Source organism: Montipora foliosa, chromosome 4 (genome assembly GCF_036669935.1).
Source record: "Montipora foliosa isolate CH-2021 chromosome 4, ASM3666993v2, whole genome shotgun sequence".
In the NCBI taxonomy this organism is placed as follows: domain Eukaryota; kingdom Metazoa; phylum Cnidaria; class Anthozoa; order Scleractinia; family Acroporidae; genus Montipora; species Montipora foliosa.
The window spans coordinates 60,926-73,425 of NC_090872.1; the positions used below are offsets into that span (position 1 = coordinate 60,926).

The window sequence follows — 12,500 nt, forward strand, 5'->3', positions numbered from 1 at the left end:
AAATGTGCGATTCTCCTCAGAGCTTGCCATTTAAAGGTCCTTCCAATTCGGCTGGATGGCGGGGTTGGTTCAGTGGCCGAGTGGTAAGGCATCTGACCGGTAACCAGGAGACCCGGGTTCGATTCCCGGCTGAACACATTTTCACTCATTTCCTTTGTTGTATCGATTTCTGTTCCCATCCTACACTACTAATTAATACTTGTCAGAAATCACTGTGAATCGCCTTCTGAAGGGAATAGGTTGGTGATCCAAAGGTAAATGAGGCAGTTAGTTGTTGTTATTTCCCCGCTCAAACTTACACAATCATTTCATATATAGGGGGAAATTTACTGTGAATCGCTGATCAACTTGAGCATAGTGACGCGATCCTCACTGCAGAAAATGTGCGATTCTCCTCAGAGCTTGCCATTTAAAGGTCCTTCCAATTCGGCTGGATGGCGGGGTTGGTTCAGTGGCCGAGTGGTAAGGCATCTGACCGGTAACCAGGAGACCCGGGTTCGATTCCCGGCTGAACACATTTTCACTCATTTCCTTTGTTGTATCGATTTCTGTTCCCATCCTACACTACTAATTAATACTTGTCAGAAATCACTGTGAATCGCCTTCTGAAGGGAATAGGTTGGTGATCCAAAGGTAAATGAGGCAGTTAGTTGTTGTTATTTCCCCGCTCAAACTTACACAATCATTTCATATATAGGGGGAAATTTACTGTGAATCGCTGATCAACTTGAGCATAGTGACGCGATCCTCACTGCAGAAAATGTGCGATTCTCCTCAGAGCTTGCCATTTAAAGGTCCTTCCAATTCGGCTGGATGGCGGGGTTGGTTCAGTGGCCGAGTGGTAAGGCATCTGACCGGTAACCAGGAGACCCGGGTTCGATTCCCGGCTGAACACATTTTCACTCATTTCCTTTGTTGTATCGATTTCTGTTCCCATCCTACACTACTAATTAATACTTGTCAGAAATCACTGTGAATCGCCTTCTGAAGGGAATAGGTTGGTGATCCAAAGGTAAATGAGGCAGTTAGTTGTTGTTATTTCCCCGCTCAAACTTACACAATCATTTCATACATAGGGGAAATTTACTGTGAATCGCTGATCAACTTGAGCATAGTGACGCGATCCTCACTGCAGAAAATGTGCGATTCTCCTCAGAGCTTGCCATTTAAAGGTCCTTCCAATTCGGCTGGATGGCGGGGTTGGTTCAGTGGCCGAGTGGTAAGGCATCTGACCGGTAACCAGGAGACCCGGGTTCGATTCCCGGCTGAACACATTTTCACTCATTTCCTTTGTTGTATCGATTTCTGTTCCCATCCTACACTACTAATTAATACTTGTCAGAAATCACTGTGAATCGCCTTCTGAAGGGAATAGGTTGGTGATCCAAAGGTAAATGAGGCAGTTAGTTGTTGTTATTTCCCCGCTCAAACTTACACAATCATTTCATATATAGGGGGAAATTTACTGTGAATCGCTGATCAACTTGAGCATAGTGACGCGATCCTCACTGCAGAAAATGTGCGATTCTCCTCAGAGCTTGCCATTTAAAGGTCCTTCCAATTCGGCTGGATGGCGGGGTTGGTTCAGTGGCCGAGTGGTAAGGCATCTGACCGGTAACCAGGAGACCCGGGTTCGATTCCCGGCTGAACACATTTTCACTCATTTCCTTTGTTGTATCGATTTCTGTTCCCATCCTACACTACTAATTAATACTTGTCAGAAATCACTGTGAATCGCCTTCTGAAGGGAATAGGTTGGTGATCCAAAGGTAAATGAGGCAGTTAGTTGTTGTTATTTCCCCGCTCAAACTTACACAATCATTTCATATATAGGGGGAAATTTACTGTGAATCGCTGATCAACTTGAGCATAGTGACGCGATCCTCACTGCAGAAAATGTGCGATTCTCCTCAGAGCTTGCCATTTAAAGGTCCTTCCAATTCGGCTGGATGGCGGGGTTGGTTCAGTGGCCGAGTGGTAAGGCATCTGACCGGTAACCAGGAGACCCGGGTTCGATTCCCGGCTGAACACATTTTCACTCATTTCCTTTGTTGTATCGATTTCTGTTCCCATCCTACACTACTAATTAATACTTGTCAGAAATCACTGTGAATCGCCTTCTGAAGGGAATAGGTTGGTGATCCAAAGGTAAATGAGGCAGTTAGTTGTTGTTATTTCCCCGCTCAAACTTACACAATCATTTCATATATAGGGGGAAATTTACTGTGAATCGCTGATCAACTTGAGCATAGTGACGCGATCCTCACTGCAGAAAATGTGCGATTCTCCTCAGAGCTTGCCATTTAAAGGTCCTTCCAATTCGGCTGGATGGCGGGGTTGGTTCAGTGGCCGAGTGGTAAGGCATCTGACCGGTAACCAGGAGACCCGGGTTCGATTCCCGGCTGAACACATTTTCACTCATTTCCTTTGTTGTATCGATTTCTGTTCCCATCCTACACTACTATATATATATATATATATATATATATATATATATATATATATATATATAAGTTTAGGTTTCACGAGTAACCATCGTTTAATGCTACAGAACTGTTTCGCATGGTACAAGTACCACACTCATCAGGCAATTTTAAATTATAAAGCAAACCTATATATATAATAGTGAAAGGAATGACATTAACATTAATTACACAAAAACTTATTCCTGGCAAGGAAGATAAAAAAGGAAGCAGAACAAGACACACTAAACATAAAGAAACATACAAGAGCAGCAAAATAGATATACAAATAATGTCTATATATAGGAGAATCAACTAAGGAGAAATGCTTTCAATATATATTTTAAAAGAGAAATGGAGGCAGCACTTTTTGGTTGTTCAAGGGGCGGGCGTCATTCGGACAACTCGTACCTATATGATATGTATTAAGTAAAATATATTAGTAGTATCACTCAGTTAATATTTTAAAATCAGTAGTTAAAGTTAACGATTTAGTTGTGAGCAATAAATATATTTTTTTGTATACGTAACGTGTCCGATCAATGCTTTTAGATTAATTGTAAGTTGATAACAATATGCCTTTAGATTTCCATAATAAATAAGTATTGAAGGTAGGCTAGCAGCGTTTAAAGCATGCTTTGCTGAATTAAATATTTAGTACGACGACAGATCACAAATTTTCATATGGTCAAAAAAAGAGTGAGGACAATGTGCGAGCGAGCGAGCCTTGCGAGTGTCAGGCGAGCCAACATGGCGAGCCATGCGAGTCAACATGCAAGTCACACAGTTATTGAAAGCTGACCGTTCTAAAGGGTGCTTATACTTAAATACTGTATATCATCAGCGCTATTTGAGATGGGTGCTTAGACTTAAATGCGAGACTCGCAATGCTCGTAGATTGTCCAGTCCCTTAAAAGAAGCTGGCGTTGAAAGTTTTTGCATAACTGTGGGCGCCTAGAAGCATCTTCATGGGCTTACCGGGATTCGAGTTTTTGCGCCGGTCGGCAGACCACTAAACGGTTGAGAACATAAAGATTGAGTTGAATTGAATCGACTTTCTACGTGTATCGAATCGACTTTGATGATGTCTCGAAACGACTTCAATTTGTATCGATTCGACTTGTATCGAAAGGACTTTTTATCGAAACGACCGAACTCCCTGAGATCGACTGTCTCAGCACAAAAGCGGTCACGCCAAAACGCAGACTGCAGACTGTGCAGAACGAGCAGACCAGGGGTAAAATATGGCGTTATCCTCACTATTATTGAGAGCTAACCGTAAACCCTAACCCTAACCCTAACCCTAACCTGAATGTTATTTAGGGCTAATTAGGCTAACCGAATGTTATTTAGGCCTAATTCAGGCTAACCGAATTTTCATTTTACAGACGGTCTGCACAGTCTGCAGTCTGCGTTTTTCAGTGTCCCGCACAAAAGAGAATATTAGAGCAAAACTAAACACTTTCCGTCCATTAGCTCCGTATGGTAATTTTGGACTACCTTTCAAGAAATCCCGATTTCTCCGGAAATTTTCCGTTTGGAAAGACCAAAATAGGCTTATCATTTACATTCAAACCAAAATTTCCGGATTTTTGTGGTCCCAGCGGTGGCTGGTTGTCAAACCCACCTTTCGCTATAATTCCAATTCTCTGAATAAAAATGCTCTGCTATTACTACTGGGTATCTCAAAGGTTAAATCGAGATACTATTGCATGTTAAGTTTTCCACACTTAAATTGAAGACAACCCACGATTAGTTCAGAAGTTTGGAATCCGAAAGAAAAAAAGTACGTTCTGCATGCACGCGTTCAGTTCAAGTCTAAATTCGAACTGACTTAAACAATATATTCCCATTGATATAATGATGTCATTTTTATAATTAAAAATCCTAATTACCGGTGGCTAGCTACCTAATAAAACTAATTACCTAGCCACCGTTTCGAATAGGACCTCGTCACACTCGGAATCTCCGAACTATTTTCCGTGTTCCCGCGGACTGACACGCGTGAGCATGTAGTTTGTCATCTTGAACAATATTGGACTCAATTTGATTTCATAAGATGTCCTGGCACATTGTATTTTCATATTAAAACTAACTTAAACTACATGGTATCTTCTTGAAATAAAACAAAGCAAAACAAAACAAAAACCCTGAAAAGTTTCATTAATTAAGCTCCAACCGGCATTGGCCATACGAACAATTAAAAGGCGATATACTAAAATCGTTGTGTAAAAGGGAAAAAAAGATAAGAGGAGATTACTAGAATTTTTGGTCAAGCGATGTTTTCAATCTTCAGTTTCGAGTGGTTTTACTGGCGGCTGATTAGCAATTACGATTTAGCAATCTTGATGCAAGAACTGCAAGAACTCAATTATGCCGGGTTATTATGTACATTCCATTTACACCTGAAAAACGTACTACATGAACGCAAGTAAATGCAACTAAAACACTACAGGAGCATTTTTTCGATTTGGCATAAACTAAATTCTTCTGCAGGTTTACATGTCCTCATTACAACAGGAAATGTCAGTTCCAATTGTTGTGTTTTGTTGTTTGCACAACAGGAAAAGAAACGACCGTGGGAGATAACGTCATCGTAGAACTAATACACATCCGCTTCATTCTGAATAACTGTCTTTGAAGCACATACACGAATCACGTTTTGAAGACAACGATCTCGACACGATGGTCGCCTCACTGTTTATAAACCCCAGTAGATATATCGAGCTCAGGTTAGGCGATTGTTTGAGGAAAGAGAACTAGTCAGTGACGTGGGGACAGTGAGGCTATTAGAAAGTTTTCAGATAAATACATTGTCCCCGAAAAGCTTGTGGCAGAGTATGTTGAGCACCTTGCCCAGATAAAAATGCGCAAGGAGAAGAAGAAAGAAGAGACTGAAAGGGAGCGAATGGAACGGCTGAACCGGGAGTACAATGACATTGACTGGGCTGGACTGTACAACTCCGATAAGCTGTCCGGCGTCCTTGAGGGTGGACGAGCTATCCTTGTACTTTTCCCATCACAAGATCACCTTTAAAGGGAAGAAAGCTGAAAAGGTCGCAATGATCAAAGCGCACATTGGCAGCTTGCTGTACAATTCAATGGAGCGTCAACAACCTCGGCAGCCACCGCTAAGAAATGTGAGGCAACAAGTGACCTCATCACTTTCCGAGGTCGAAACTGAATAGCAAAGTGATGTAGTAGATTGAGTTGTCGGTTCAAGTCTCCTCACCGGAGACTGATTTTATACCAGAACCCCGCGAGGAAACATCAAAATATGGGCGAAAGCAGGCACGGGTAGAGAGAGACAATTATGTTAGTTGGGAGAATATAGTTTTTTGATAAGTAAATTTTCGACACCTGTAAATAATTTAGATTAATCTCGACTGGTAGCTTTGCTTGTATATACAAAATAGAAGCGACATGGAGTAATTTTTTCCTTGCCATAAAAAACTATTACCCTCTCCGGGTTGAGAATAAAACAGGTTTGACCCTCCCCAATTTGTAAAAAAAATTACGAAGGACCCATCAAGCCGGAGCTTATCGCGATTTCTGAAGCGTGAAGCGACTAGGAGTATTTATATTCCTCAATGGATGGGATGTTAGTCGCATCGCAATTTCGTAACATTATACAAGAACAAATCTGACGTAACTGCGACCAAAATTGAGGCTCGTGTCATAGTTTTATGTTTTATTATGTATCGTTTGTTTATCGCATTCTGCTTTAACGATTGATTAATGCCTGATTTGAAGTAAGTCCTTCTCGTCGCTAATAAGCCCCCTTTGTTTCGTTGTTCACGGTCCTTTAACACCATCGGTTTCAAACAAAGGCTTACCACAATTCCATTTTATTAAGTAGCGCACGTGAGGAGGAATGCGTTCGAAATCCTGTGGCTTCTCGATCTGCTTCCGCTTTCAACGAAAATGTTCATAATCTCAGTAACGAGCTACTGTGACGTAAACCATTATAAGTTTAGAATCTTCATATTACAGTGATTAAATCATAAGCGTTAGTCTCGAACGACACACTCCCCCGCTCAAAACAAATTACAGATTTTGAGTTAATGAGCAGAGTCAACAATCGATCAGTTTGATTTTTCTCTATTGTCCTCTTCTGGCAGTAATACGGTAAGTCGGTAGACAGTTCGTTCAACAGTGATATAACCTCTCCCATCGTATTTAGTCACAGCTTCACCTGGCAAGGGAATTCTTGTACTGCACCTCTACCTTAGGAACTTTGTCGTCTTTCCCTGGGTAAATTTTTGACACTCTACCAAGTTTCCACTGTGCCCTGATTTGGACGGTTTGCATGGAGTCTCCAACAATCATATTGCGTTGTGCAGTGTGCCATTTTTGTCTAATAGTAAGGCTGGGAAAGTAATCTCTTGTCCATTTTGTCCAAAAGTTGTTAACGATGCCTTGAATGAATGAAAATCGATGATGTGGGTTGGATATAATTTTGAAAGTTCCACTGGGCACTCTGGCAGTTGATCTTCCTAATAAAAGGTCGTTGGGACATAAATATGTTCCATCGTCAGGTGATGTTGGATGTCTGCCGATGGGTCTCTCACTAATCAAATTTGCGATCTGAAATAAAACTGTCTGTTGTTCTGAAAAGGTCAGAATGCTTTCATGAATGGCTTCGGTAATAGCTCGTTTGACTGGTTTTACAAGAGCCTCCGAAACCCCGTTTTGCCAGGGAGCATCAGCTGTTGTGAATTCCCACTGGAAACATTCTATGGTTCCGAATGCTTTTAATTCTTCCCAGTGTGATCCTTTGGTAACACTCTTCAATTCTTCATTAGCTGAAATCCGTTATTGGAGTAAAGTTTGGATGGATAACCTCCTAATGAAACGAATCTTCTCAACACCAGTGCTGTAATCCGCTGCGAGATTTAGATACACGGCTCGTGTTCCTAAGCCGTTGAAGATTACTCCGTACGCTTTTCCTGTCGTTCATTGTTTACTTCATCTTTAATTTTGAAGGGACCAAACAAGTCAATAGCTGTGCAATGCCAGGCTGGAGAAGGCTTCAGTCTCTCCTCTGGAAGTTCGTCTATTACTTGCTCACTTAGTTTTGTATCGAACTTTCTGCATATTATACAGTTGTGTTTGATTGATTTCGTCATCTTAAGTAACTGTTTGTAATCCCAGAGAATGTGGAGCGAATTTTATTGGCAGTTGTTGAGACTCTGTAATTTCCCCTTTTATGGACATTCTGCGAATAGACGGGAGAAGCAATGCTCGTAAGGTAACCATATGACTTCGCTTTTGTTTTAACTCATTTCCATCCACCTTGGTGGCACAACCTCCTACGACATCTATTCCATCTTCACGTAGACGAGGACATAGACGTTTGTATTTTCCTGTCTTGAATTCCTCATCCATGTTCCTCTGAGCTTCTTTGATCCACAGCTCTTCATCCTTCATGAGACCTTCTGCAGTGAATTCCCTTGTCAAATTAAAGAATGTAGGTTTCGGATCTGTGTGATACATCGAATAAACTCCCGCTGTCACTCGTAGCAATCTCTTATAGTCGAAATAATTATTTATGTTACTTCTGGTTACTATATCGTCCTTTATAACTGCATTCGCAATTTTTACGGTTTTCATTATGTCCGGTAATTGTTGTTCAGCGTAATTACGACTTATTGGCCATTCACTCTCGGGTTAGTTAAGGAATGTGGGTCCATCCTGCCAACTACGTATACTACCAAAACCAAGCTCTCTCGGCTTTTTGCCTCTCGTTAACCAATCGGCAATGTTATACTCGCTCTCGACCAAGTGCCAATCTTTAGGATCAGTGTCTTCTTGAATTTCCCCTATGCGTGTCGCGGCAAAATGTGTTGAAACCATATCTATGAACCATTTCTTCTCGTAATCTATACACACAAACCTAATAAAAGATGCAAAAAAATTTTTTGCTTCATATACACTTTAAATCATAGCATGCACTATTTGCGAATCAACGATATGGTAGAACCTCTGGAAATGATATCTGCTCTGCTGTTGTACGAGCACTTTTAGTCGTTTGTTAATTATTGCTCCGCACAGCTCTATGCAATCAATAGACATCTTAATCGGGGCAAGGCGGTTCCCGGACAGAATCAGGCTACTTTTAAACAGGCCACTTTTGAGTTCCCATCTTACGTAAGCACAAGCGCCGAAGGCTTGGCTGGATCCACCGCTAAAGATAATCAATATTGGATCTCCGACTGTATTACGTGGCTTCATGCATCTCTTAAATTTGACATTGTCCATCTTAAGAAGATCTTTGAAGAACATTATCCAATCTCGCTTATTCTCCTCCGGAATAGGATCGTCCCAATTCATCTTGATGTCGCTTGCCCATATCTGACGCACCATTATTTTCGCTCTCGCTGTGAAAGTTCCTGCTAATCCGAGCGGATCGTAGATGCTGTTAACTTGTGAAGGAATAATGCGTTTCGTTAGCTTTTCTGGAATTACGTAGGGTTGCGGATTAGTCTTTAAATCTGTTTCGATGCGCAACTTGTGTTCCTTACGTGAAAAGTTTAATTTAACTTCAAAACATAAGTAATCCTTGACTGGATTCCAGGTTACTCCGAGGACTTCCTCTGTCGATGTATTTGGCGCGCTAGGTATGGCTGTTTTGTCTTGATTTATAGGATCATCTGAAAATATCCAGCCCTTGACTTGGAATCCACCCTTGTTAATCAAATTCTCAATATCGCTGTCAATTTTTTGCGCTGTTGGTAGGTCCTCAGTACTGTTAATGATATCATCCATGTAAGTATTGTCTTGGATAGTGCTGCATGCGGATACTTTTCTCTTCCCATCTCAGCGGTTTTTCTTAGGGCTACTGTAAGTTTAGAATCTTCATATTGTAGTGATTAAATCATTAGCGTTAGTACTAGTCTCGAACGACACACCCTTATGCATTAAGCTACTCCCACCTCTTTAGATTTGTAGTTTAAAGAGAATTCTCTTCAGTATTTAGAAATTTCTATTACAGATTCGAATGTGGTGAAGTTTGGGGCAGAAGCGTTTAAAGATCCATATACCTACCTCGGTTTAGACGAGACAGTCCCTGAAGTAGAAGCTTATAGAAGATTTATGACAAGTACAAGGTCGCCAAACCCCGGCTTTAAAGAGGGCATTCGGGACACAATAGGCCATTTCCGAGTTCATGTCTGCCTCCTCTTGAAAGCGAGTCTAAGTGTGAAGTTTTTGTTATGAAAATTAGTTTTCATTCAGATGTAAAGTAGAACTAATTACCATCACAAAAACTTCGCACTTAGACTCGCTTTCAAGATAAGGTAGACATGAATTCGGAAATGGCCTATTATAGCCACCCGAAAGGTCGAAGATATCTGGTTTCGCGAAAAGATGGATTACACGAAGTATCTGGTTTGGAGATATATTGGTACTGCCAATGGCGTGTTCAGAATGACGCCAGGAACATCGCTGGCGAAATCGTACGACCCAAGGAAAAGACCATGGTAAAGTATCTGCCTGCGAAGTGCCAGCGAAATAATACACAATTTTCATATGAACCGGGTAACCCGGCTTGCTCCGTTTCCGGGAGTCAAAAATTATGCCATTTTAGTGATTTGAAAGCGAAGCTATTTTGTCAAAAAAGTTTCGTCCCGTTCACCCAGGCTGGAGTGTTTATATGGGAAAGTTACCGAGCCCGGCTTATCATATGATCAAATCGAAAATTTTACGAAGACAGCAGTGGAAAACAAGCTCGGTTGACTGGGCTCATATGGAGAGGCGCCTAGTTTGGTTTTCGGGTCCTTTGGTTGGTTTAAAAATCAAAGTAAAAAAGCTCTCACCATGTGGGTTATTATTTCTGAACAGTTAGTATAATGCCGATCCGTTATATAAGTAAAAATGTAAGATATGAATTTTTATTTCACGTACAAATCTTGTTGTTTAGGTACCACACCGCGCTAAGCAACAAGGGACTCGTTGCTCTTTCCACCCCTTACATAGACGCCTTTGGTGCAGGAGTGGTGATAACCGCTGCCCACACTATTTACCGTGGTGAGACAAACAGCCAGCACACAACAAATGACAAAGTTATTGCCGTTATGGGTGCGGACTTTCCTTTATCATACTTCCAAAAAAGAGTGTGAAACATAGGCTAACCTTCTATCGGAACATGACCATATACAGTGATAGGTCAATGAAATTTCAAATGTAGTTTTTTTCAGGTCATTATTTTTACTATTGTCGGGATGGGGATCGTGATCGTGATCGTGATCGTGATTGCGATCGTGATCGTGATCATTATCATTATTATGTCACTTTTGGTTCATAACCTGGTAAAATGCCGGCGATAACACATTGACTAGCATCCCTCACAGGGTGTTTATCCTATTAATTGGTGAAATGTTTTCAGACTCCTGACAGATACATATCCAAAATGTAAAGTAAACAACTTCGACTGTTTCGTTCTGGATGCAGCTGGATTTCTAATCATGCACCATGATTTCCTTGTGCCTGATATAACCGTCAAAACACTGGAATATGTCCACATCACCGAAAAAGAAAAAGAAGTTGCCGAAGATCTGCTACAGAAAGGTTATCTGGTGAAAGAAGAATGCCGCAATTTGGAGAAAATCAAACTACAGAACTTTTACGAGCTTAAGATTCCATTACAAGGCGTAAATACGTTGGACAGTGGAGTCCGTTGCAAGAAGTACCAGCTCTCTGGTGTGGTGGGAACTAATGCATTTTTAGGTAAGAAAGTGAATAATTTTGGTGACCTTGTCGACGCGGCCCACGATACGTTTTGCAGCACAATGAATTTTAATGGCAAGCAAGCAAGTAAGAAAAGCTAAGATAACACTCTTTTGCACTGCACCTGTCAATAACAAGCGAGTCTAAGTTTAGAACCCTAACCAATGAATTTTAAACTGCGGTAAATTCATCTTACAAAGGTCTCCAGAAACAAAACCATTTATTGAACCAGTTTGAAAAGTTTCGTCTTTGATATAAGGTTTTTAGGTTTATCTGTTTTTTTCTTTTCATATTTATGATTTACATCAGTGTAAGATACTATTAGCTTTTGAAGCTCAGAGTTGCCATGTGTCATTGGAAGGGGAAGTAATGGCAGTTAATGTGGACTGGGTATGTGATGTGTTTAAGAATCGTTCGGAACCGTCATCATCGCCGTTATGTTGCATAGTTGATCATAAAAGAAAAAAAAACAAAGTTTTCTTGATCCTGTCATTCAACGAGGTCGCTACCGTCGGTCTTTGTTATTTGAATCTCCCGGGAATGCTTGCAAGCCACCAATTGGTGCGGGTACAGCTCTAAAAATATAGTTTACACAAGTAAACATAACTTCGCTGAAAAACGTTGTCTTTTTGCCTTTTCCTTCCTTCGAAGCACTTCTATTTTTCCTGTGCCCGCAACAGTCGTTCCATCTGAGCAAGTCAATGATCCTTCCGTAAGTGGCTTAGAGAAATGCTTTGACCCAAAATGCAACGAGAAGACAGATTCAGGGTCATGTGACGGGGTAGTGGGTTGCTATTGGTGCGTTAGAGACGAAAACGACACTTCACTTTGCAACAGATACTGCGCTGATATCAACACCTGTTATGGTGGCAAGGAAGGTAGGTTGCATTGAATTTCTTCCTGGTCAATTTGTATAAGAAGCAGTTCTGTTATCGGATGCAACGACTCACTCAGGGGCTTTGAGGTCACCTTCTTTTATGAAAGAATTGGGGGCTTTTCTTATAATCTTACCGTAAATTCTTCAGCATGTAATGTAAATTAGAACAAAATATGTATTTTTACTGGGTGTGATCCAGTTAAAGTAGCGAAGAGGTCATCATTACGAAAGTAAATCTATCATATCGAGTGATAATTTCTACAAGTAAAATTTTACGAGACATGTGGTTCTGGATCAGTCGAAATTGCCATTAGTGATAGGAATTCTCTTGTCAGGTGAAATCCACTGACTTGATTGTTCAGTGTAAATAAAAGGATATTGCTTTATCTATTTCTTCAGGCACAAGAGCTCCTGAAAGGAGCCGTGATGCCCCT

At 40.9% G+C, this 12,500-nt stretch overlaps 1 protein-coding gene and 7 non-coding genes across 8 annotated transcripts in view; all 8 read left to right on the forward strand.

Moving 5' to 3' along the window:
• Positions 1–66: 66 nt before the first annotated feature.
• On the forward strand, positions 67–138 carry Trnat-ggu (transfer RNA threonine (anticodon GGU)). Its single transcript has one exon. It is a non-coding gene; the product is annotated as a tRNA-Thr (tRNA).
• A 307-nt stretch (positions 139–445) lies between these two features.
• Trnat-ggu (transfer RNA threonine (anticodon GGU)) lies at positions 446–517 on the forward strand. The gene has a single exon. It is a non-coding gene; the product is annotated as a tRNA-Thr (tRNA).
• Positions 518–824: 307 nt separating this feature from the next.
• Positions 825–896, forward strand: Trnat-ggu (transfer RNA threonine (anticodon GGU)). Its single transcript has one exon. It is a non-coding gene; the product is annotated as a tRNA-Thr (tRNA).
• Positions 897–1,202: 306 nt separating this feature from the next.
• Positions 1,203–1,274, forward strand: Trnat-ggu (transfer RNA threonine (anticodon GGU)). Its single transcript has one exon. It is a non-coding gene; the product is annotated as a tRNA-Thr (tRNA).
• A 307-nt stretch (positions 1,275–1,581) lies between these two features.
• Trnat-ggu (transfer RNA threonine (anticodon GGU)) lies at positions 1,582–1,653 on the forward strand. The gene has a single exon. It is a non-coding gene; the product is annotated as a tRNA-Thr (tRNA).
• A 307-nt stretch (positions 1,654–1,960) lies between these two features.
• Positions 1,961–2,032, forward strand: Trnat-ggu (transfer RNA threonine (anticodon GGU)). The gene has a single exon. It is a non-coding gene; the product is annotated as a tRNA-Thr (tRNA).
• Positions 2,033–2,339: 307 nt separating this feature from the next.
• Positions 2,340–2,411, forward strand: Trnat-ggu (transfer RNA threonine (anticodon GGU)). The gene has a single exon. It is a non-coding gene; the product is annotated as a tRNA-Thr (tRNA).
• A 6,845-nt stretch (positions 2,412–9,256) lies between these two features.
• Positions 9,257–12,500, forward strand: part of LOC137999443 (VWFA and cache domain-containing protein 1-like) — a 4,293-nt gene continuing 1,049 nt past the window's right edge. The window contains exons 1-7 of the mRNA XM_068845220.1: positions 9,257–9,287; positions 9,457–9,615; positions 9,790–9,943; positions 10,384–10,578; positions 10,849–11,192; positions 11,717–12,067; positions 12,466–12,500. The exon at positions 12,466–12,500 is cut by the window's right edge and continues 49 nt beyond it. Coding sequence (XP_068701321.1) covers positions 9,257–9,287; positions 9,457–9,615; positions 9,790–9,943; positions 10,384–10,578; positions 10,849–11,192; positions 11,717–12,067; positions 12,466–12,500 — 1,269 coding nt within the window. The remainder of the gene's footprint in view (positions 9,288–9,456; positions 9,616–9,789; positions 9,944–10,383; positions 10,579–10,848; positions 11,193–11,716; positions 12,068–12,465) is intronic.